The sequence below is a fragment of the Carlito syrichta genome, unplaced genomic scaffold (assembly GCF_000164805.1).
Source record: "Carlito syrichta isolate Samal-C Ts95f unplaced genomic scaffold, Tarsius_syrichta-2.0.1 Scaffold310050, whole genome shotgun sequence".
Taxonomy (NCBI): Eukaryota; Metazoa; Chordata; class Mammalia; order Primates; family Tarsiidae; genus Carlito; species Carlito syrichta.
This window is the reverse complement of record NW_007254146.1, coordinates 1,135,750-1,156,810: the sequence shown is the minus strand read 5'-3', so window position 1 is coordinate 1,156,810 and position 21,061 is coordinate 1,135,750. Positions and strand designations below refer to the sequence as shown.

General features: G+C 46.0%; 1 protein-coding gene and 1 pseudogene across 1 annotated transcript in view; one reads left to right on the top strand and one right to left on the bottom strand.

Annotated features, from left to right (window-relative positions):
* PLXNA2 (plexin A2) overlaps positions 1-21,061 on the top strand; it is a 193,618-nt gene that overhangs the window by 67,037 nt on the left and 105,520 nt on the right. Inside the window, exon 3 of the mRNA XM_008068310.2 lies at positions 5,793-5,927. Coding sequence (XP_008066501.2) covers positions 5,793-5,927 — 135 coding nt within the window. The remainder of the gene's footprint in view (positions 1-5,792; positions 5,928-21,061) is intronic.
* LOC103270791 lies at positions 18,839-19,520 on the bottom strand (annotated as a pseudogene).

Below are 21,061 nucleotides of genomic sequence, written 5' to 3'. Positions count from 1 at the left end.
ACCACATTTTTTTAATCCAGTCCTCTTTTGATGGACAGAGTGGTTGGTTCCAGGTTCTTGCTATTGTGAACAATGCTGCAATAAACATTCACGTGCAGGTATCTTTTTTATAGAGTGATTTGAGTTCTTCAGGGTATATTCCCAGTAGGGGGATTGCAGGGTCATATGGGAGGTTGATGTTTAGAGCTTTTAATCGCCACACTTCTTTCCACAGAGGTTGCACTAGTTTACACTCCCACCAACAGTGTAGAAGTGTTCCCATTTCGCCACATCCTCTCCAACAACTATTATTTTCTGAGTTATTGATAATTGCCATTCTTACTGGAGTTAGGTGGTATCTCAGTGTGGTTTTGATTTGCAGCCATAAAAAAGAACAAAATCATGAAATTTGCAGCAACCTGGATGAAGCTAGAGTCTATAATACTAAGTGACCTCTCACAGAAACAAAGATCTGAGTACCACATATTCTCACTCATATAGTGGACCGTGATCATCCAATGCACTACTATAAGAAAATGACTGACAGTGTTGGGAAACTATGGGGGGGAGATGGGACTAATGGTAGTAAACATCTGTCTGGAGATGGGGAGACACCAATTATCAACAAGGGGGCCTGAATGAAGCATATTTGTATACCTAACCCTTGACTGTACCCCACAATATCAAAATTAAAAATATCGATTATAAAAAAAAAGAAAGAAAGAAAGAAAACAAGTGGATGATAAAGAACGATAACTATATGGACTTTGCAGGAACCTGGATGGATTTGGAGTCTATCATACTTAGTGATTTATCACAGAAACAAAGAACAGAGTTCCATATGTTGTCACTCATAAGATGATCTTGAACAATTATAATGCTATAAGAAAGTGATTGGCAGTAATGGGAAACTGTTGGGGGGGTGAATTGGCAGTTGAGGGAAACTGCTAGGAGAGGGAGGGGCATACTTCATTAACAGGGGTACCTGCATGATCAATGTTTGTATACCTAACCCTGAATTGTACCCCACATCTTCACAATAAAAATTTTTTAAAAGTTAAAAAATAATAATTAATAAATAAATAAATAAATACAGGCAAATCCTAACTTATAAAAAAAAAGAAAGAAAGAAAATTCACCAAGGCTATCCTACTACCTTCAGGCAGGGCCACATTTAACCACGAAGCAAAAGGAGTTATCCTGGGTTTAAAACCCTCCTGAGAAGAGGATTACAGTCTCCTTTGGTTACCCATTCTATAGTCAAGTCTTTTCATAAAAGGAATTCTTAATAGAGCTGGTCTGGATCTCCTTAGGTAATAATAGTTTAGGCACATTTTGTCTTTTGCTGGTCTCAGTAAAGACTGTCACCCACTTCTGTATCCAACTGTCCTTCTACTCCCTACCTTCTGAGCCCTGCCCAAGTGAAATGGCCCCAGTAGTTCAGTATATCCACTGAGGCCAAGCCCTCCCAGGAGAGGAGGAACCCAACTGGAAAATCACACTCAAGGAACTAGCTTCACCTGTCTCCATCACCTTCCTCCTCTACTCCATCACCAGGCTCCTCCACTGCCTGACTGGATCTTGGGACCCATGAAACTTCGTCTTAAACTAGATTGATGACCTGTTTCAGTGTAATTTCTGTCACTTTGCAGGACACCATAGATTAGACTCAATTAGTTGACTTTTAAGATCCTTCTGTTGTTTTGGGACTCCTTGACAGTCCCCTCACCAATGTCCATCCTGTGTCTGGCAGAGATGAAGGATAGCTCTGAAACTCAAAATTTCCCATGTAAGATAGAGAAATATGGAGACTTGCGGGCTTGAACAACAATAGGAGCCTTCTCCCGAGTCACTTGGGGGTATTCTCTCCTTCAGCTATGTGCCTGCCTCCGGACCCCATGGGCTGGAGCTGGCTCAAGCCCCAGTCCCACCACGCACTGGGTGTCTTGCATGGAAAAACTTCAGCAAGATGAGCTCCAAAGCCCTCGCAGCTATAGTAGTTTTTAGAAGTCTGTGATTCTCCTGTGATAGGCACTGAACAGATTGGTTCTTCAGAGAGGAACACAGAGGCTCAGACATGTAACTCACTAAAAGTGTGCCATCAGGCAGAAATCAAGCCCAGGTAAGAACAAAGTCGGCATGGAAACCCAGGATGCCCAAGTTCCAGACATCTACTCTACCCACATCAATGTGTTGCCCGAAGAAAGCTAAAGGGATCAAGAGAGGAGAAAACCCTCTACTGCCTAGTTGATCTCCTGCCTTCTGCCTGCCAGCCCCTGCCCACCCCAATTCTCCTCACCCCCTGGTCTCCTGGCCCCCTGACCCCATTCTCCGTCTTCTCTGGTACCCTGTGGGTATCTTGAAGGATCACCCAAGCCTGGGGTAGATGGCACAGATTAGGGGGGTGAGTGGGGAGCCACAGACTTCTCCATCAATACCTCCCTTCTCTCCAGGGATTTAGACGGGATGAAGTAGAGTAGCTTAGTTCAGGTTCAGTACCAACAACATGTTCTGTTTTGGTTTGGTTTTAACTCTGACATTTGAGAGTTTATATAGGTTTGATTTTGGCTTCAATTTCTTTATTAAAAGATTGAGGTTGCAGACAGGGAAAAAGCAAAGCCTTCTGATTAGGTCTCCGGTTCAGTAAAAAGTTAGTGGTTGGGATTGGTCCTAACTGAATGCAACAAAATGTTGATGATAAGTTGTCATTGGTTCAATTCCAGCTCTAATCTGGCCACAGGTACTGTCTGGCCCCAGGGACCACAGAGAAGTCACAACCATGGCTTCTGACTTTGTGTCCAGGCCTTGCTGGGATCCACAAAAGTGCCCAGGCTCCTCGGGGAGAGGGTGACTGTCCCAGACAGCAGAGGGTTTAACCAGGTTTAATCTCCTGAGGCGGGAGATTCTGCACCAGGCCTGAGGGAGGGGGCTGGTTCTGTAGCTCCTGGGACTGAGCCAGAGACCTCAGGAGACCTAAATCTCCCTGGAGAGAAGCAGCTGTCACAGAAAGGGTGGGAGAGGCACTCAAACATCTTCCCTTCAGAGGCAGGGCACAGTTCATACTCATGCAAGAAGCAGAGACTGAACCCCCATTTGATGGAAACAGAAAATTGAGGCCAACCCCACCAGAAGTCATGGCAATCGCATCTTCCCTGCACTTCTTGCAATAGCCCAAGAACTTTTATAACTAGAAACAATGGCATTTCTATAAGGGTCTTATGGAAAATTGGGTCTGTCCATCCGAGGGAGAATGTTGCTTTGAATGTTAAGGGGAGCCATTTAATTGTGAGACATTTTCCATGATAGATACTCTTGTTCTTCCTTCTGCTTGACTCTCGTCATTGGAATTGCTCCCTAATGGAGAGTGGTAGCTTCAGCCCCTTAAAGTCACTGCTGATTTCTAGAGTCTCTCCGCTCTAAGAATGAGGTAAATGGGCCTCTGACCCCTTCCATCGGAGGAGGGGCTTTAGCGATAGATGACAAGACAAGAGCATTGACTAGCACGAAGCCCACCAGCTAGATAGAAAAAGGGCAAGAGTGGAGCTTAGGTGAAAGTCCCACAAGGGGAGTTACTAGAGGTAGGAATCCTAGAAAAAAATAGTTTATTTGATTCCATCGAGGTTACCTCCTCAACCTCAATCCCAGAGCTCCCTAAATCACCCACCAATGCAGGTAAGGAGAAGAGCACAGTGTCCCAGCTTCTAGGCCCCAACCCACTGTTTTCATCCCTGGAGTCTAAGCACAAGGGCCTCAGGTAGGAATCTGCTGTTTCTGCCATAGGACCTCCAGGACCAAAACCTTCCACCCCTCAATGAGCTCATGGTCCATTTCCCGTGTACCTTCAGTTCAGCGCAGCCTGGTAGGTGCAGCCATGCCCTGGCTCAGGCCCCACAAGGATGCAAATTATCAGAGGGTGAGAAATAGGAATGGAAGCCCTGGTCCCACTCTTCCGACTCTGCAATAAATAATGCTGCTAACCCTACCCACTTGGCCAGCAAGAACTGAAAATGCATTGCTCATTCACCCTCACACATTTGTTGTGGCATCGGGCCCCAAGCTTAGCACTTGGGATGAATAAATCAAGGTGTGTTGCCCTCAGGAGCTCTCAGTGTGGTGGGGACAAATGGGCAGAGGGAGGGGATCATTGGGAGTAAAGAGAGAACCCAAAGATATAAGAGAGAAGGAAGCTTAATCTTAAAATCTTCCAGAGAAAAATGTCTTTTGACCTCACTTTGATTCAGCCCTAAAGAGTCCAGCATACGCCATCAGTTGGTGCACAGTTCATGTTCTTTCAACAAGCATTTCTCAAACATTCCCTTTTATCCATCATCAGCTATGTTCCCAGCCCTGAACTAGTCCTTAGAGGGTTATAAGATAAATAGAAAATATATCCCTGCCTTCAAAATCTTGACAGGACTTACACACATCTGAAGCAATTAGAGGACAATTTCAGGAGGCAGTCAATACATGTTCACTAGTACATATACAATGAATGAATCAATTGATTATAATCCTAGGACAAAATGTCTGGTTAAAAAAATAAGATAGGCATCAAAGTGGGAAAAATTAATTAGCCATTAGAGAGGTTGGGGAAAGCTTCAAAGAGGAAGGGGATCTTGAGCCAAGGGTGTTTGGATGGGCAGAGGACAGAGAAAACAGGCTGTTGGGGGTAGTGAATATTGGTCAACAGTCAGCTGCTATGCTGGAAGCAAAAATCTGAGAATGGCACATTCAAACCAAGGACTCCTTGCCACCCACTTTTTGTCTGACCTTAGGGATCTCTTTCCTTTGATGTCAATATTCAATATGGGGCTTAGGTATCCTAGATTAGTACTTCTCAAGCCCTTGCATCAACAGCATCAACATCATCTGGGAATTTGTTGGAAACTGACATTCCCAGGCCTTATCACCATTAAATCAGAAATTCTGGGGGTGGGCCTCACAATGCACTTGATCAAGCCCTCCAGGTGATTCTGAGGACATACTGGTTTGAGAACTGCTGGACTACATCACTGCTCTTCGACCCTGGCTGCTCATTAAATTCACCTGGGGAGTTTTAAACCCAAAGAAGATGCCAGGGCCCCACCCGTAGAGATTGTGATTAATGGATCTAACCCTGACATTCATATTTTTTAAAACTCCCCAGATGATTCTAATGTGCAGCCAGGGCTGAGAAGCACTGGACTAGATGACATCCAAGTCCTTTCTGACTTATTTTCCTGGGATGGGCTTAGAAAGACAAAGCCAGAATTCTGGGCTCACTGCATCTCACAGAGTAGATTTGCAGACAGTTGAGGCATATGTTTGGGGGCATAAAGACCCTCCTGAGATCCAAAAAGCTTGAATCTCTTGATGACCACCTTTTTGAGGGTTTGTATAATTTTCCACCTTTCCCTGTACCTGCCTGAGGCAAGGATGCTGTGTGCAGAGATTGAGTCTCTCACCCCAACCCAAGGAGTGTGCACAAGCACACACTTGCTTGCACGTACAGGCAGCACATGGTGCTATAAATATATGTAGATGCTCACAAGAATAACCACATAAGGATATTCAAAGTCATCCCTAAGGGCACATATGCACACAAAAATAAATCCACTGTTAGTAATCCCAGGCCCAGAACACTCAGACTGCTTGGGAAAGGATTCCTCTTGATGGAAACTGGGCCATTTGAAATAAGTGGCACTTCTGTCTGTGGAGTAGTGATTGGGGAGTTAGCAATTGTCTTTGGCAAGCTACCTGCTTTAGGCATAGGCAAGTAGCCCACAGGGGAATACTGAGTACAGATGCTGAGGACATCCTTGTTTCTCTCGCAGATTCGGGCCGATGGTCCCCCTCATGGTGGGGTCCAGTACGAGATGGTCTCTGTGCTCAAAGACGGGAGTCCCATCCTCCGGGATATGGCCTTCTCCATTGATCAGCGCTACCTGTATGTTATGTCTGAGAGACAGGTAAGTGTTGACACACATCCCTCCTTTCCATACTTCAGAAACGTACTGATAATCTGTCACCTTTGTTCAGAAGCTGTTCAGTCTAACAAAAGAGACCTCTGGGCTTACTGCACAAGGGTCCTGAGAGAGGTAGAGTCCCTGAAGGCTTTTTCAGGGAGCCAGAGAGAAGCAACTGGGGGCCAGCCTCTTCCCGGAGGCTTCTCTCTAGGCCACATTCCCTGTCTCAGCAAGTGATGAACAGCCCTGCAAGAACGGGCCAGACTGCATGGAGCAGCTTGGTGTGATTAGGAGGTAGATTTACTGCTCTCAGGCCCACAAAGTCTGCTGCTCAAGGGAGCCAAAGAGGTGTAAATAATCCAGGCCTCCAGGCTGGGCCCACTCCTGGGAGACAGACCCAAGATAGGGCCCCAGAGGAGATAAAAATCTTGGCCTGAGTCTTAGCCCAGTGTAAGGTAGAAGCTGGTCAGCTCTTAGAAGCTGAAACTATGCCTGCAGAGATGGGGAACCCTGGGAAATAGACTTCCACCCTCTGCTGGGTAACAACTGAGCAAGTTCCCCACTCTCTTGGACAGATAGAGCATTATTCCCTCAGATTGCATTTCCTCTGAATCTGGGTGAGTGGAGAGAAGACTAATGCAGAGAGAACCATGGTGAAGGGAGAGAGAAGCAGGGAAGAAAGGGGATTTGTGTCAATGGAGATCCAGAAAACTATGCAAAGACCTTAGCCAAAGCTGGTTTATTCTGTTCACCCAGTGGGTTAACAGTCATTTGACAGCAGCAGTGGTCTTGTCATTTTTCTTAACAGGGTAAATAAGATAAAGGCTGAAGTAGGAGAAAACGGATTGTGAGTCTGTCTTGGCAGTTGAGGACACTGACTTAGGCTAGAGAAGGATGCTGCTGGGACTGTAGGACCAGTGAACTTTCACAAGGTGCCTCCTGGCTCATATGTCATTCTCAGAGGACTCTGCAAGGTCCTTGGGTATCCTTTGTCAGCTTTACCTTCCCCAGGGCTCTCTTTACCTCCTTTCTTTTTGACTATAAGGAATCTGAATCAGGGGATGAGGGATGAGAGGAGCAGTAAGGAAGAGGTGAGTGGGCACACAACAGAGTTAAGGGAAGCAGTGATACAGTTCTAACTTGAAAATTACTTCTTGAGGATGAATGACATAAATCATATGCTAATTGGATGCAAATTACATCCAGATCCTATTGAACCCACCTGCCTTTCTCACCTTCTTTTGTGTGGCCTCTGCAGTTGAGGCATAAATAGGTCCAGATGGGAACTCAGTGGAGTTGGAAGAGGCCTTGCCTAACCTAGAGTGGGTGAGATAGTCTTGAAAATAAGCACTGGTCTATCATCCAATGAAACAGTCAGTGGGCCTAAAAAGAACCACTACTGGGCAGCATGGGGAACAAAGTCCTGGGGAATCATTAAAATGAATGGGACTTGGTCACTACCCTTAAGATGATTACAGTCTAACAAGGGAGTCAGACATGAACCCAGTTATCTCTATAACATCAGATTGAATCCTATAAATGCTCTGCCTTTTCTTCCTATTTCTCTTTATTTTTAAGAAAAAAAGTTAATTTTTAAATTAAAGATGGTAGATGCTTACCATACAAATTCAAGCAATCATACAGAACATAGCAGCAAGTTACCAAATCTCACTGCCCAAAATATAACACCATGTCAACATTTGGTGAACACCTTTCTAGACACTTGTGCAGGAATAGATACAGATAGAAGAATGCATAGGTAGACAGCAACCTAGAAAGTGGATGAAAGGATGGGCAGGGATTGAATAGACCTGCGTTTTACATAACAGTTTCAAGAGACATTGTGTATAGCTGAGGACCAGGCCAATAGCTCTTGGTAAGAGTTCTTTCTTGGGTTCTCTGAGCCCAGTTACATAAAAAGGAGAAGTGACCAACGAGACCTTCGTGGGGTTGAGAAGGTGCCAAGGACCATATGTTGCTTGTATATCTTTTACTCAAATGGGAAACCTTCTAGAAATGCATTCAAAATGCAACCAAAGAAGAGGGGCTGGGTCAGGGCTGGAGGCTGATGAGTGGGCTTCAGAGAATATAATGACCTCCTGGAGCCATATCTGATGCCATCTCAGAGAGCATCAGCCCTGGCCACATCAAGTATCCACATTACTTTTTTTTTTAATTTTTATTATAAAGACGTGGTGTACACTTCAGGGTTAGGCATACAAACATTGATCATGCAGGTACCCTTGTTGATGAGGTATATCCCTCTCTCCCCTAGCAGTTTCCCTCAACTGCCTATCCTACCCCTTCCTCCCCTGACAGTTTTCCTCACATAACTTTTTTGTAAATATCCTCTCCTTCATTCTCACCTTCTGCTTCAGGTGTCTAGTTCTTGTTACAGTCTGCACCAAATAGAAGAGTTTAGCAGTAGCCAGTTAAGATGAGCAGATGTAGGAAGAATTTGGGTTTCATGCCACGGGGCTGTCTCTGGTCAAGTGAGATATTAGTAAAGGGCGCTCCCTTCACCAGGTGGGGCTGTGATCAGGAGGCAAAGTCTAAGGGGGATTTGTGGTGCAGTTATGAGGCCTGTCACCTAGAGAGCCGTAAATTGTATGGAAATAGGTAGCCAGGTGATTTCACCAGGGCTGAGTCCAGGGATGAGGGCCAAGAACAGCTCTAAAGGCCCATCTGTCTGAAGCGGGCTGTGAGTTAAGTATTCACAGACAGCTCAGACCTCTTCAAGGAAGCAGCTTCATGTTTGGCAGGAGAACAATCAGTGGAAATGAAGTCAGATGTCCTGGGTTCTAATCTAGCTTTTGCTATAACTAGTATGTGGCCCTCTCACAGCTTCCATTCCTCCTTTATAGATTAGAGGAGTTCCTTCAGATAACAGGCTTGTCTCTGAAGCCCAAAGCTCTGATTCGAATCACATCTCACTATTCTAATCTGAGTGGTTTAGACAAGTCTCTTAACCTCAGTGCATCTCTCACAAGGTCAATGTGAAGCTCAGCTGAGACAATAAATGGAGGATTTCTTTTTACTCTGCTTCACACGCCACATAAATGCTCATTGCCAAGATTCTGTACAACCCCACTAGCTCTTGTGTTTTATGGTTCTATTACTCAGGACTGTAGAGACTGAGTGATGAGGAAGAGGAGGACCAGGGGCATGTGACACAACCAGTCAATCTCACTTGAGCCAGGAGGCCTGTGTTCTAGTCTCAGCCCCACCTCTGACTCCCTGGGTAACCTGGGCCCTCAACTTCTCAGGACTCAGTTTTCCCACCTTTAAAGATGGAGATCATAAATCTAACTCCAATGTCTCTTCTAGATCTTAAAGAGACTTGCCTAAGGTCCTAGGATTGATACGCTTTCAAAAATGTGTTTAATATACCTAATCTGCCGAACATTGTAGCTCAGCCTTGCCTACCTTAAATGCACTCAGGACATTTACATTAGCCTACAGTTGGGCAAAGTCATCTAACACAAAGCCTCCTTTATATTTAAGTGTTGACTATCTTGTAACTTATAGAATACTGTACTGAAAGTGAAAAGCAGAATGGTTGTGTGAATACAAGTATGATTTTTATTGTATGTATAGTGCTGTTGCACCATCATAAAATAAAAGAAAGTTAAACCGTCATAAGTCGGGAACTGTTTATATTCCTATTTTTAAGCAATAGTTTAAGACTTTGGAGTTCTCTGAAAGTCCTAAGACCTTATAAGGTATCATGGGAATGGGGCTTCCAACCACTTCCTACTATAACAAATCGCCATCTATTTTCATCTCTATCTTCCACCGTGTCCCCAACTCTTGCCTCACTCTTCCCCCATCCTTCCCCCAAAACAGGGCACCTCTAATACCCTTGAGGCCATGAGAAAGTAGAACACTGGGGGAGTAGAACTAAATCCCTGGTGTCACATTCTGCCCAGAGAGGATTTTCTCTCCCCAAGAACTAGAACAATCCAATATTGCACTCGTGTGTTCTCTCTCTCAATTAATTAATTAAATGTAATTAAGAAATAGAACTAGTAAGAAGTGTTGGGTCGTTAGTGTCACTGCCTAACAAGTCAATGTTAATGTACTGTTAATAGATCTAAAACCGGTCAGTCCCAGAGGAAAATTTGGGAACTGATTCCCCAATCTTGTTAATTGCCCAGGTGCTCCACTGGATGCCTGGCTCTTCCCTAGAAAGTTTGCCCCAGCTTTATCAATAGCAAATCAGCAGATGTTGTGAATATGACTACTAGTTACTCCCATATCCTCAGTGCCTAATGGAAGTCAGACGGCGAGTCCAGGGAAAATCAGGCTACGAGCCAAGTTAAAAAGCAAGCAACAAGATGAAAAGAAACTTGATAACCCCAGTTTCCACCCAACTTGTCAGGCTGGTCACTCCCAGAAAGGGAATATCACTCTGTACTCAGGGTGGATGGGAAAAGAGTCTAGGGATGGAAGCAATTATTCTATTTTATACTTTAATTAGTTTGAATTAGCAGAGAGAATAGAGGCATAAAATGATCCAGCGAAGGGTGAAATGGAAAAAGGGAGTCACAGTGGAGAATGGCTCCATGCAGGCTGGAGAAGGCCTTGGGAACAGCAGAAAGGCTGGTAAAATGTGTGTGTTTGGAGGGGTTGGTGGGCATGGGATTCTGCTTTCTGTTTCGAGGCCTGAGGAGGCAAAATAGCATAGCTGTTAAGAGTTGACTCAAGGAGTCAGAGCGATGTCCATGCCATAGCCACTTACTAGGTCTATAGCTTTGAGAAAGTTGTTCAACTCCTCTAAACCTCAGTTTCTTCATCTGTATAATGGGCCTAATCATGGAAACTGTGGTGGGGGTTGAGAGAATATGCATAAATTACCTAGTATCATATCTGACACTTAGTCAGTGCTTTCAATAAGTGGTAGTGGGCATTATCATTTTTAGTAGTAGTAGTAGTAGTAGAACTTCCCTGGACCCCAAGAAGGGCTAGAAACTTCTCCACTATAAATTATCAGTGAGACAGAGTTCCAGTTTCAGGCAATGGCCTCCAACCTGCCATTCCTGCTGCTCCCTCCCAAGGGACCTCAGAATCCTCTGGCCTGACCAAATGACAGCCCTGGGCTGAATCGTTCATAATCTGCTATTTATTTTAAAAATCCAGGAATGTGCCCAGCAGACTAAACAGTCCTGCTCCACTCAATACACATGGAGGCAGCCCTAGGCCCATGTGTGAGGCCCAAGAGGCCAGTATAGCAGGCATCTGTGAAAAGAAGGGAGGGGGTCCCTGAGCCCTGGTCATTCCCCAAGCCTTCTGAGCCCTATCCGGCTGTGTGTGTAGACACCTGGCCAAAAAGGGACTACCCATGGGCTTTTCATTACTGGCCTCTCTCTGGTTAAGTTACCACATCTCAAGCTCATTGCAAAACACTAGGCTGCCATTCTCCAGGCTGTGGAGATGCAGATCCCAGTTCTGAATGCCCTACATGTGCCAGTAGCTGCCACACTGTTCTGGTTATTTATTGCTATGTAACAAGCCACTCCCAAATTTAGCAATATTAAAAAACATTTTATTGTGCTCACAGACTGCATGAGAAATTCAGATAGGGTTCACTGAAGATGCCTCATCTCCATTCTACAATGTCTGCAAGCTCTGCTGGATGACACAAATGACTGCGGTGACTAGAACAACTAGGGACTAGAATCCTCTAGAAGCTTCTCCTCCCATGTGACTGGCACCCAGGGACTAGAAGCTGGGATCAGCTTGGACTTTTGACCAGAGTGCCTTTGACAAGGCCTCTCTGTGTGTATTGGGCTTCCTCACAGCATGGTGGCCCCCAAAACAGTCAGACTCCTTGAGCATTGCAGCTCAGGGCTCCAAGAATGAGCACTCCCCACATACAAGGTAGAAATCGCATTGTCTTTTGATGACTTGGCTTTGGCAGTCACACAGTCAGTCGTTTCTTCCCTCTCCGACCTACCACCTTGACGATTCTGATGCATGTCCATGAGCACATTTTAAGAAACATAGTTTTCTATCTGCCAGAGTCACAAGACCTCAGAGCATCAGGGCCAGTAAGGATTTCAGAGGTCACTCAAATGAGAAAGACAAGGTCCAGAGGGCATCCTGTTTAGCTGCCCTCATCAGCATTGTGTGACACCCAGTGCCCAGCTCCAGTGTCAACAAACTGGATAGATTTCCTCAAAGATCTAGGGACCTACTAGTAGCTTTAAAGATTGCTGTTGCCTTGCTGGAGGTTAAGTCCTAACTAAGGTCTACATCAAATGTCTGTGAGCCCTGACTGTGCTTCTGGGAGCCTTTGCGGAAGTCCCTCAGGAACAGGATCACCCTGTCTGGATAATTCCTCCACCCCACAAGGGCATGCTGATTTTCCAATGGCTCTCCGGGCAGTCTTCCTGTGGCTATATTGTCCCAGCCACTCAGAAGCGGATCTCCTCAGTGACCCATCTTCTGTATGCCCGGCAATGGGACCCAGGATTACAGGATTACAGGAAACTGACTTTGTAACTACTCCTGTCTTAAGTAAATTAAGAGAGTTGGGTCAAGGAGAAACTGGAGTTATCAGAAACAAAAATTATTTTGAAGAATTGTAATCTTTTCCTAAAGGTTTTAAATGCAGAAGAGACTCCCCACCCACATACTCCTAGCAATTCCCTGCATTGGTTGAAGACCTTGTGCCAGGTCTGGGGAGGAAGGACAGGCCAGACCCCTAGCATGCCATCCAGCCAGGGCCAGCAGCTTCCCCAGAGAAATAGAGAAATAATCCTGGTTTCTTCAATCTGGAGACAGTCCTATCAACTACTAACCTGAATCTAGAGCCAAAAATAAGAACCCTTTTCAAAGGGGCTATTATGACGTTTAGGGTAGTAAGTCTTCTACCTGTAGCCAGAGCTGCTGAACTGCCAATCCCCTCAGGCACCTAAAGACCTTGGGGAAGGGAAAGAAAAAACCTAGGGAACCACACTTCCAGATGTCCCCTGCTCATTTATTTTGACATCTCAGACTATTATTTTGATTGTGCACATTTGTTTAGTCCAGGCAATAAGGCTTCCCAGGGCGCAGGCGGAGCATGCCAAGGTGTATTTTTACAAGGCGGTGAGGTCTCAGTAACAGGAGACCTCCCTTCTGCCAGGGCTGGAAGGCCTTGGCTGAGCCTGGGGGAGGAGGAAAAGTGAGGGGGCAGGGATGAGAGTTGAGCCTGAGGGACTTTGGGGAGAATTACAGAGTTTGTGGATTAAGAAAGTGAGGATAAGCGAATTGCTGCTACACTTTTGTTTTAAAATGTGTCACTTTCAATCCAAGCCTTTGATGCCCATGTGTTTCTGGTTAAGGACCCGAGACCTCAGTGTGGCCAGGAGCTGAGCACTTACATCAGTGCCTTTCCCAAAGGAGGAGTAGAATCTTGCCTCCTGGGGGCCCGGGTGGGTGCCAGAAACAGTAACCACCCCAAGCCTGGGCTTTGATTTTCCCGCTTTCTTTCCCCCATTTCAAACGGCAAAGAACAAAGAGGATGACAGGGAACTGATTCCCTGGTTATTAATATTCTCGTCGGAGCTTTTTTTAATAAATATTTTCACATGAGGGAAAGGAAATGCAAACCTACCCTATTAATCAGACGCTTGGCTTGTTGTATTTTAGAGAGAAAACTCCAGCCTCTTATTTTTAAATCCTTTGGTTTGGAAAGGAATGATAGAATACAATGCCCATTCTGGGAGAAGTGGTGCCAAAAACCTCATTTCTCTAAATGGGCAGGGGGGCTGGAGACTCTTCCTCTAATCCTTGGCAAGGGATTTGATTTTTCTTTCTAGGTAGGCTGACACTCTGACTGCCCAGAATGATATTCCTATGACTGGGAGATGGCAAATCATAGCATCTCAATACCAGAAGGAAATCTACCTTCCCCATTTCTTTTAAATGTGGGGAAACTAATTTCCAGAGAGTGCCTAGGTCATCACAAGGTCATCATCTGAGTTACCAGAAGAACCAGGGTAAATCCTGATTAACCTGATCCAGCATTCTTCTCCCAGCTTGACTACAGTTTCACTTACTTAGCGCAGACAAGAGTGAGCACTGGTTGTATTTTAAAACTTTTAATTTAAAAAAATTAAAAACAAACTAGGCCCTAGAGAGTTCCTGATGATGTTCCCAAGGGTCAAATTAAAATAGGGGAAATTTGCATACACAGACTCATTCATTTGACAGACCGTTAAGTGTCTACCATGTATAATGCATAGAGCTGTCCACTTACAAGTAATTTGCATATGCAGATGTAGATAGGGCTGCCTTTCTAAGTAAGAATCTGGCAAAGATCTCCTTATAAATAGGACTGCCCAGGTACCTTCTTGATTTCTTTGTACTCTTTTCAATGCAACAGCAGCACCTATTAAGTATACTTTTGTATCGAAGTAAATAAAATAGAATCCCTGCTCTCAGGGTGACCACATTCTGGAGGGGAAGAGTGATATATAAATAAATAACAAAACAAAACAAGAGTATGTATCTATATGTCAGAGCAGTGCTATCGAAGAGATGTATAATGTGCTCAAAGATTGAAGTAACTCAAACTCATAGCAGCAGCAAGAGACCTGTCCTTATTCCCACCATACTTTTGGTCACTCAGACAGACAGATCACCTTCTACCTGATAAAAGAATCCATAGCCGGTTGAGCCTCAGAAATTATCTAGTAAAGAGCAGCCCTTTATTTTATGGAGGAGGAGGTAAGAGGTTGGAGGGGGCAGTGACTCCAGAGATGGGAGAGTGGGGTATGCTGAGTGTGAAAGAGCAGACAAGGATTGAGTAGGAGTAGTTTCCTGACAGCCATGAAGAGCATGGGCTCTAGAGACTCCCTGTCAGCCTGGGTTCAAGTCCTGGCACCACCACTTACTACTGGTATGACATTGGGCAAGTTGCTTCACCTTTCTGTGCTTCAGTTACCTCATCTTTTAAATGGGCATAATTATGGCATCTGTTTGAGGATTAAATTAAATAAATTAATACATTAAAAGCACTCTTAAAAGAACTTGGAACATATTACCTGCCTAATAAATGGTGGTAGCCGTAATTATATTTTTACGGTTGTGTCCCTACCCATCATCACCAGGCCAAGCCCTGCAGATCATGCTCTGCAAACAGCCACACCCCAAAAAGAAACCTCAGTCGCCCTCCCTGGCCTTCGGCTCTACCTTATTTAAGATGTGTTGAAATCTAATGAATATTTATGTTGTGATTTTCTTATTTTGGTTTACAAACATGATCTCAGCTAATGCAACAGTCCTATGAGATAAGTTATTATTGTCCTTGCCTTTTTTACAGATAGCAAAACTGAAATTCAAGCTGACTTAGTCATTTACCCAGGACCACATAGCTGTCCAGCAGTGGGGCTAGGGCTCCACCCCACACTTCTGAAGCCAAATCCACACCTCCTCGGTTTCCTGAGATAGCGCCCCTGGCTGCTGTGTAGCACCTCCCCTCCTGCTTTCCCCTCAACCCGGCTCCAAATAATAGGGAGGATTCAGAGGCGGCTTTCTGGGCTCCAGGAGGCCAGCACATGCTGCTCCGTAAATCCTCACTTGACACCTTCAAGGAGACTAGAGTAGTGCAGTGTTTTGTTTTAAAAAACCAATAAAGGAAAGCAAGTACTGCCCCAGGCCTTACACAGACAGTCAGGGAAATGCCTCTAGTGGTCAGAAAAGAGGGAGAAAAGGCACCAAGTCTAAGGAAGTTACTGCTGAGTTTATCCTGTGCAGCAGGCCAGGAGCTTCACAAGCATAATCTCTACTCCTCAAAACCTATAAGAACAGGTATTATCACCCCCAACTGGCCAGTGAGGAAGTCCAAGTGCAGTCCAAGTGAGAGACCTGAGCGAGATGTTCCAGGAACAGAGCTGGGACTGAGGTGCAGGTTTCTGTAGTTGCAAAGCTTCTGTGCTGCCCCCCCACCACCACCACCACCAAGGGATCCCATGCAGGGACTCCCAGCAAGTGATGGCCCCTGACTCCCCTGCACATTCTCCTACCCCTATCCACAGCTCTGCCCATCTGGCAAAGGAAAAACCTTTGTACAGAGGGCAGGTGCTGAACACATGTGAGGCCTTGTGTTCAGTCTCTCTGGTACTGTTTCCAGTGTGAACCATGCACACCAGCATCAATCACTGGCCCTCATGAGGGCTTCTTGGGTTCAAGAAAGCCTCCTGTGCCTGCCATCTTGAGTCTTATCCACCCAGACTCCAGGAACCTCATAGTGACACCCCAGAACTCTGCAGCCTGCTTTCTTGCTCCTTCCCAGAGCTCTCCTTTGTGCTCCCTGTATTGAGCTTCGTAATTGAATGTGTTTTATTTAGACCATAACATTTAGTGCCACTTTGGATTTCCAATTAGGCTTCAATCAGATGCCGAGAGTCTGATTCGTTTTGTTGTTTTGATCAACACAAAAGATGGCAACATCAGAGGAGCCGTCGTGAAAAGTTATTTCCATTCACTGATGACTAGAACAGTTTCTGTGGTGTGAAGATACAGGTTCAGAGGTGTCAAGAGAAGCATCAGGCAAGGCGGGGGAGGGGAAGTCAGCAAACCCTTGGAAATATACACAGTTGGAAGTCCTGAGGTGCGTGGAGGAGACTTGACAAGACCCCTCCCCATGTGGGCCAGGACCCTAGTGCCCATGAGAAAGGGGAAAGGAGTTGATCTCCATTCCAGCAGATCCCTCACACAAGTGGCTTAGGCTTCGACAGACCCTCTCAGGCCTTTCATCCAGGGTGGTCCTGTGAACACAGGGTTCCCATGAAGTGGGAAGCTGACCACTGGTCCATTTCCTTGGGGAAGGCCTCTGAGCTTCCCTAAAGAGCCAGGAATGACCAGCTGTGCTGGTTTACAGAAATATGCAGGGCTTTTCCTCACTGCCTGTGAGTTCCGGCCAGCCGCTCGCACATACTGCCTGTCAGGCAAGGTTTCTCTCTGGGGCTGGTCCTGGGAGTGAAATTTAGAATGCAACTTTGAACTGCCAGAGAGTCACTGGGGGGAGGAGGATAGAAGGAAAGCAGAGGGGTGATGGGAAAGTGACCAGGGGATTGTAAAGTAAGAGTTCACCTTTGCTAATCATCAAAGAGTCTCTGAGTGCATCTGAGTCAAGGCCAGCTGAAGCCTCATTTTCCCTATTGATGAAATGTATGTGAACACCCGCATGGCCATGATGTCTGGTGCATTCTTTCAAGCCATGCACATTATAGAGGCTGACCTGAGTCCAGGTATGTGTGTGCTTGTGAGAACAGGAGTGTGGAGTGAGTAATATGACAGCAGATTCTTCAGAGCCCTGTGTTCCAGGGGAGTGGAAAGGTATCTATACTTACAAAGCTCTTTCGTGCAACACCACTGCATGTACCCACTGGAGGAAGTGCACGTTCAAGTGCTGTCTTCTGGCTTGTGCTGTTTTCAGAGTCCAGCCTGGCCGTGTTTTTCCACCTGGCCCTTGGATCTTTCTGTAGTGGGTCAGCTCAGGGACTCAGCATCTCAGGCACAATCTCCACTTTATAGTTTTCATGCTGTGCAGTTAAATTCCCTGAGCCTCTTTGCCTCAGGTAACCTTTTCTCAACTGGTCTTGTTCCCTTCACCCCCAGTTATTAGCAGTCCTCACCCTGCAAACAGGTTGGGGTTTGAAATTCCCACCAGGTGGAAAGAAGGCTGGCTGTTTCATCAGCTGTTGGTGGCTTGGCAAACAGTCTGGGTTCAGCCTGGTTCTCAAGTAATATTTAATGTAGAGAAGGAGGTGGGCAGAGATACGAGTTAGGTGGAAGGAAGATGGGAAAGGAGGAAATGGACAGAGATGAAGACAATGTCTTAGCCACTCGGCCACTGAGTAGCTCATCAAACACCTTTGGGGACCTGTGCTCACAGCATAGAGCTTGTCCTTACACAATCACAAACACGTGAGGAAAGTAAGCAAGCAGTGAATTATAATCCAGTATATAGAGTGCTGAGGATACATGAAAGGCCTCCACCTAACACAGCCTGTGAGCCTAGGAAGGCTTCCTGGAGGAGGTAATGCTCTAGGGTGAATCATGAAAGGAGATGGGCTCACCTAGTAGAATAAAAAAGCAAAGGAGAATTGACCAAGTAAAGGAGAGCATGGAGGCATGAGAAAGTTAAGCATATTCAGGGAAAATTCAAAAACTTGATGCTATTAGAGCTGAAGGCAAGGCTTAGGAAGCATCCATCTTCACAGAATTTCCATAGCACACAGGTGAGCAGCCTTCAGGTGGGCTCCACCCACCCATCCTTTCCATGAGAAAATGAGTTTCTTCCCAAAGAGAAGAGACTTCAGGCTCCTCCAGGCCCTGCTGTTACAACAAAAAAACTTGGGAGGAAGCAATCATGCACCCTCCTCCTGGAGCTCTCTGGCAGCAAGGCCAGTAGTAGGCCCTCTGGATGGGCTATGGATCTAGGTAGCATCTTCAAGAAAAAAGATTTCAGCATTGGCAGAGCCCCACTGCTGGAGCCCACTGTGACCACACCAGTTTGCTCTCCTTGGACAGTCATTTCTCTGACTGTACAGTGAGGAAGACCTCTACCCATCCCGCATTCATGGAAAGAGGGCAAGGGAGATAGTGTGCCCAGTTCATCTATTCATTCCATCATTTCTTTTTTTTTAAGTGATGGGCAGAAGTGGGGAACACTTTATTTTAAGGCATATTCTAAAGATATCACCCCAACCTCCAAAATTAAAAAAAAATGATCCCTCTAAAAAATAAAAGTGATTTCATCTCCTAGGTTCCATCCGATCATCTAAGTAAAAGACTTTCTTTGGTCCCTCTATTCTCCCAAGTCATTTCTTGTTCCCACAACCCACTGTACCTGGAGAGCTGGTCAGTAGGACCAGCGGAAACAAGGAGCTCTCTTTGGTATCAAGTTGGCATTAAGGTTCCTAGTAGTCAGGTGAGCTGCCTCCGGTTTTCAGGACCCAATAGTTCCTGTCTTGTTCATGGGGGTACTTCCAGAAAAGCCAGAGGCAGATAAAGCTGGTGACTATTCCTGAAAGTTGGGTACCATGAGGTAAGAATCACTGAGTCAAAACCCATAGGGGGACCAGGAGGCAGAAGTAAGTAGGGTGGCAATGGTTAGTGAGAAGGAGAGACACTGGGTTGATTTCATCTGAATGACCTTGACCAAGCCAGCCAGTGCTGAGAGGTACATGTTGATGGTGAAGACACTGCAGAAGAAGCCCAGCTGCTAAAGCTGGGCCTCAGAGTCAGGCACCAGGAGACAAAAGTAGCCATAATTGAGAAGGACCTCTAACAGGGCTGCAGTCCTTAGAAGCACAACACGCTTCCAAAGGCAGTAGTGCAATTACATCAAGATATACAGGGCCTGAAGCACAGCACCCACCATGTTGATGACAATGAGGAACCCATCTACCTTCAAGGCCCACAACTCAGCCAGCTCAGGTTGTTGACTTCTGTGGTGACAAAGGGCAGGAACTGGATGTTGTTCACGCTCCAGATTGTCCACATGTACTTGAGGTCCAAGAGGCCCGTGGAGAACATGCCAAGTGTGAAGACCATGCACACTCCAGAAAGTAGCGAGTCGAGTGTTCCGCCTGCCTGCATCACACCCGGAGTCGAATCCCTTGCCCAGGGCCAGGACCTGAGACCCATTCCATCATTTCTACATTTATTGGTGGTGGAGACCTCACCCATCTGGGCTGCTTCTATCTCCCTGAGAGATATGGCAGTGCTTGGTACTTGCCAGGTGCTCAATAAATACTTACTGAAAGTGAAGAAGAGAGGAAACAGGAAAAGAAAGCACATATGAAAAGGAGGCATTCTAACATAGTGGGAAAAGCTCAACTTTGGAGGCAATTAGAACTGTATTCAAATCTTGGCTCTGCTACTCTGATAGGGTCTGGCTTATCCTCTCTGAGCCTCAGTTTTCACTTCTGTAAAATGGGGATAGGATTGCTGAGAAAATGGCTAAATTTTGTAAAATGCCCGGGATAGAACACGAGTCAAACCCACAGACATGGCTCCAGCTGAGCCCTGAGCGCTCTCCCTGGTTCCGTCATGAGTTCCCTCTTCACTACCACAGAGCCCCCCACAACTACCATGTTGCTCATTTTTCATCCTGAAGTCATCTGCCACTTGTATCTATTTCTAGCTTCTGCCTGATGAGACAAGAATAAGGAAGGAAAACAGATAACTGTGGAGGCTCATTTGCCAGTTGTCAGCTCCTGCCGGCAGTAGGGCTCTCTGTCTGCTGCTCCCTGGGTGCCTGGAAAAATCATTGTGACCTTTTATTTACTGGTTGATCTAGTCAGCTCTTAGCTCCCAGTCTCTCTGCCCACCCCCCAGTCCGCCACCCAGCATCCATCCCCACCCCTCCATCAGCCGTGCATGCTCTCTGCCTCCCATGCCACGCTGCAGGATGGGCAAGCCATGCTGGGCCCTCAGAGACTCCCTGTCTTCATGTTCAGATTCCTCAAAACCTGTGGGCTCAGAGAGGAGGGGCAAACAGAGTTACTGATCTTGCTTACTCACTGCTTCCACCAGGGAGGGTTTCTGCTGCTGATCATCTCCTGCAGGCCTCCTCTTCCTGTCCATTTCACAGAGAAGCTAAATTAAAGTTAAGGCTAGCAAGTGACCAGACCTGGAGTTACTCAGTGAGTCAGCAGCATTGCTCAGAAGATGATCTGTTTCTCTTAGCCCCTTGTTCCAGCTTTTGCTTTTTCAGCTTGACCAGGTATCTCCTCCTTTTCATCCATTTTCCCCAAACTCTTCCACTCTCTGCATCAGCTCCTACCCTGACTGGCCTGCCATGACCCGCAGCTATCTCTGCTTTTCTTTCCCCTTCTCCATGGGCCCAGCCATGTGCTCATCTTGCAGCCTCTCAGAGCCAGTTGGGCTGAAGTGTGCAGCCCAAAGAGGGTGGTAGCAGTTGGAAATGGGGACAATCATAGTGGTGACAAGGAGACAGAGGAGGCTAGCAAGTGTCTGCTGATAAGAAGAACATGCCACAGAGGTTTCTGGGAGACCAGGAACCAGGCAGACACAAGCTACCTGTTTCTTGATTGGTTGCAGGAGTTTATGATGTATACATCATGGGTGTGTGTGTGTGTGTGTGTGTGTGTGTGTGTGTGTGTGTGTGTGCTCCC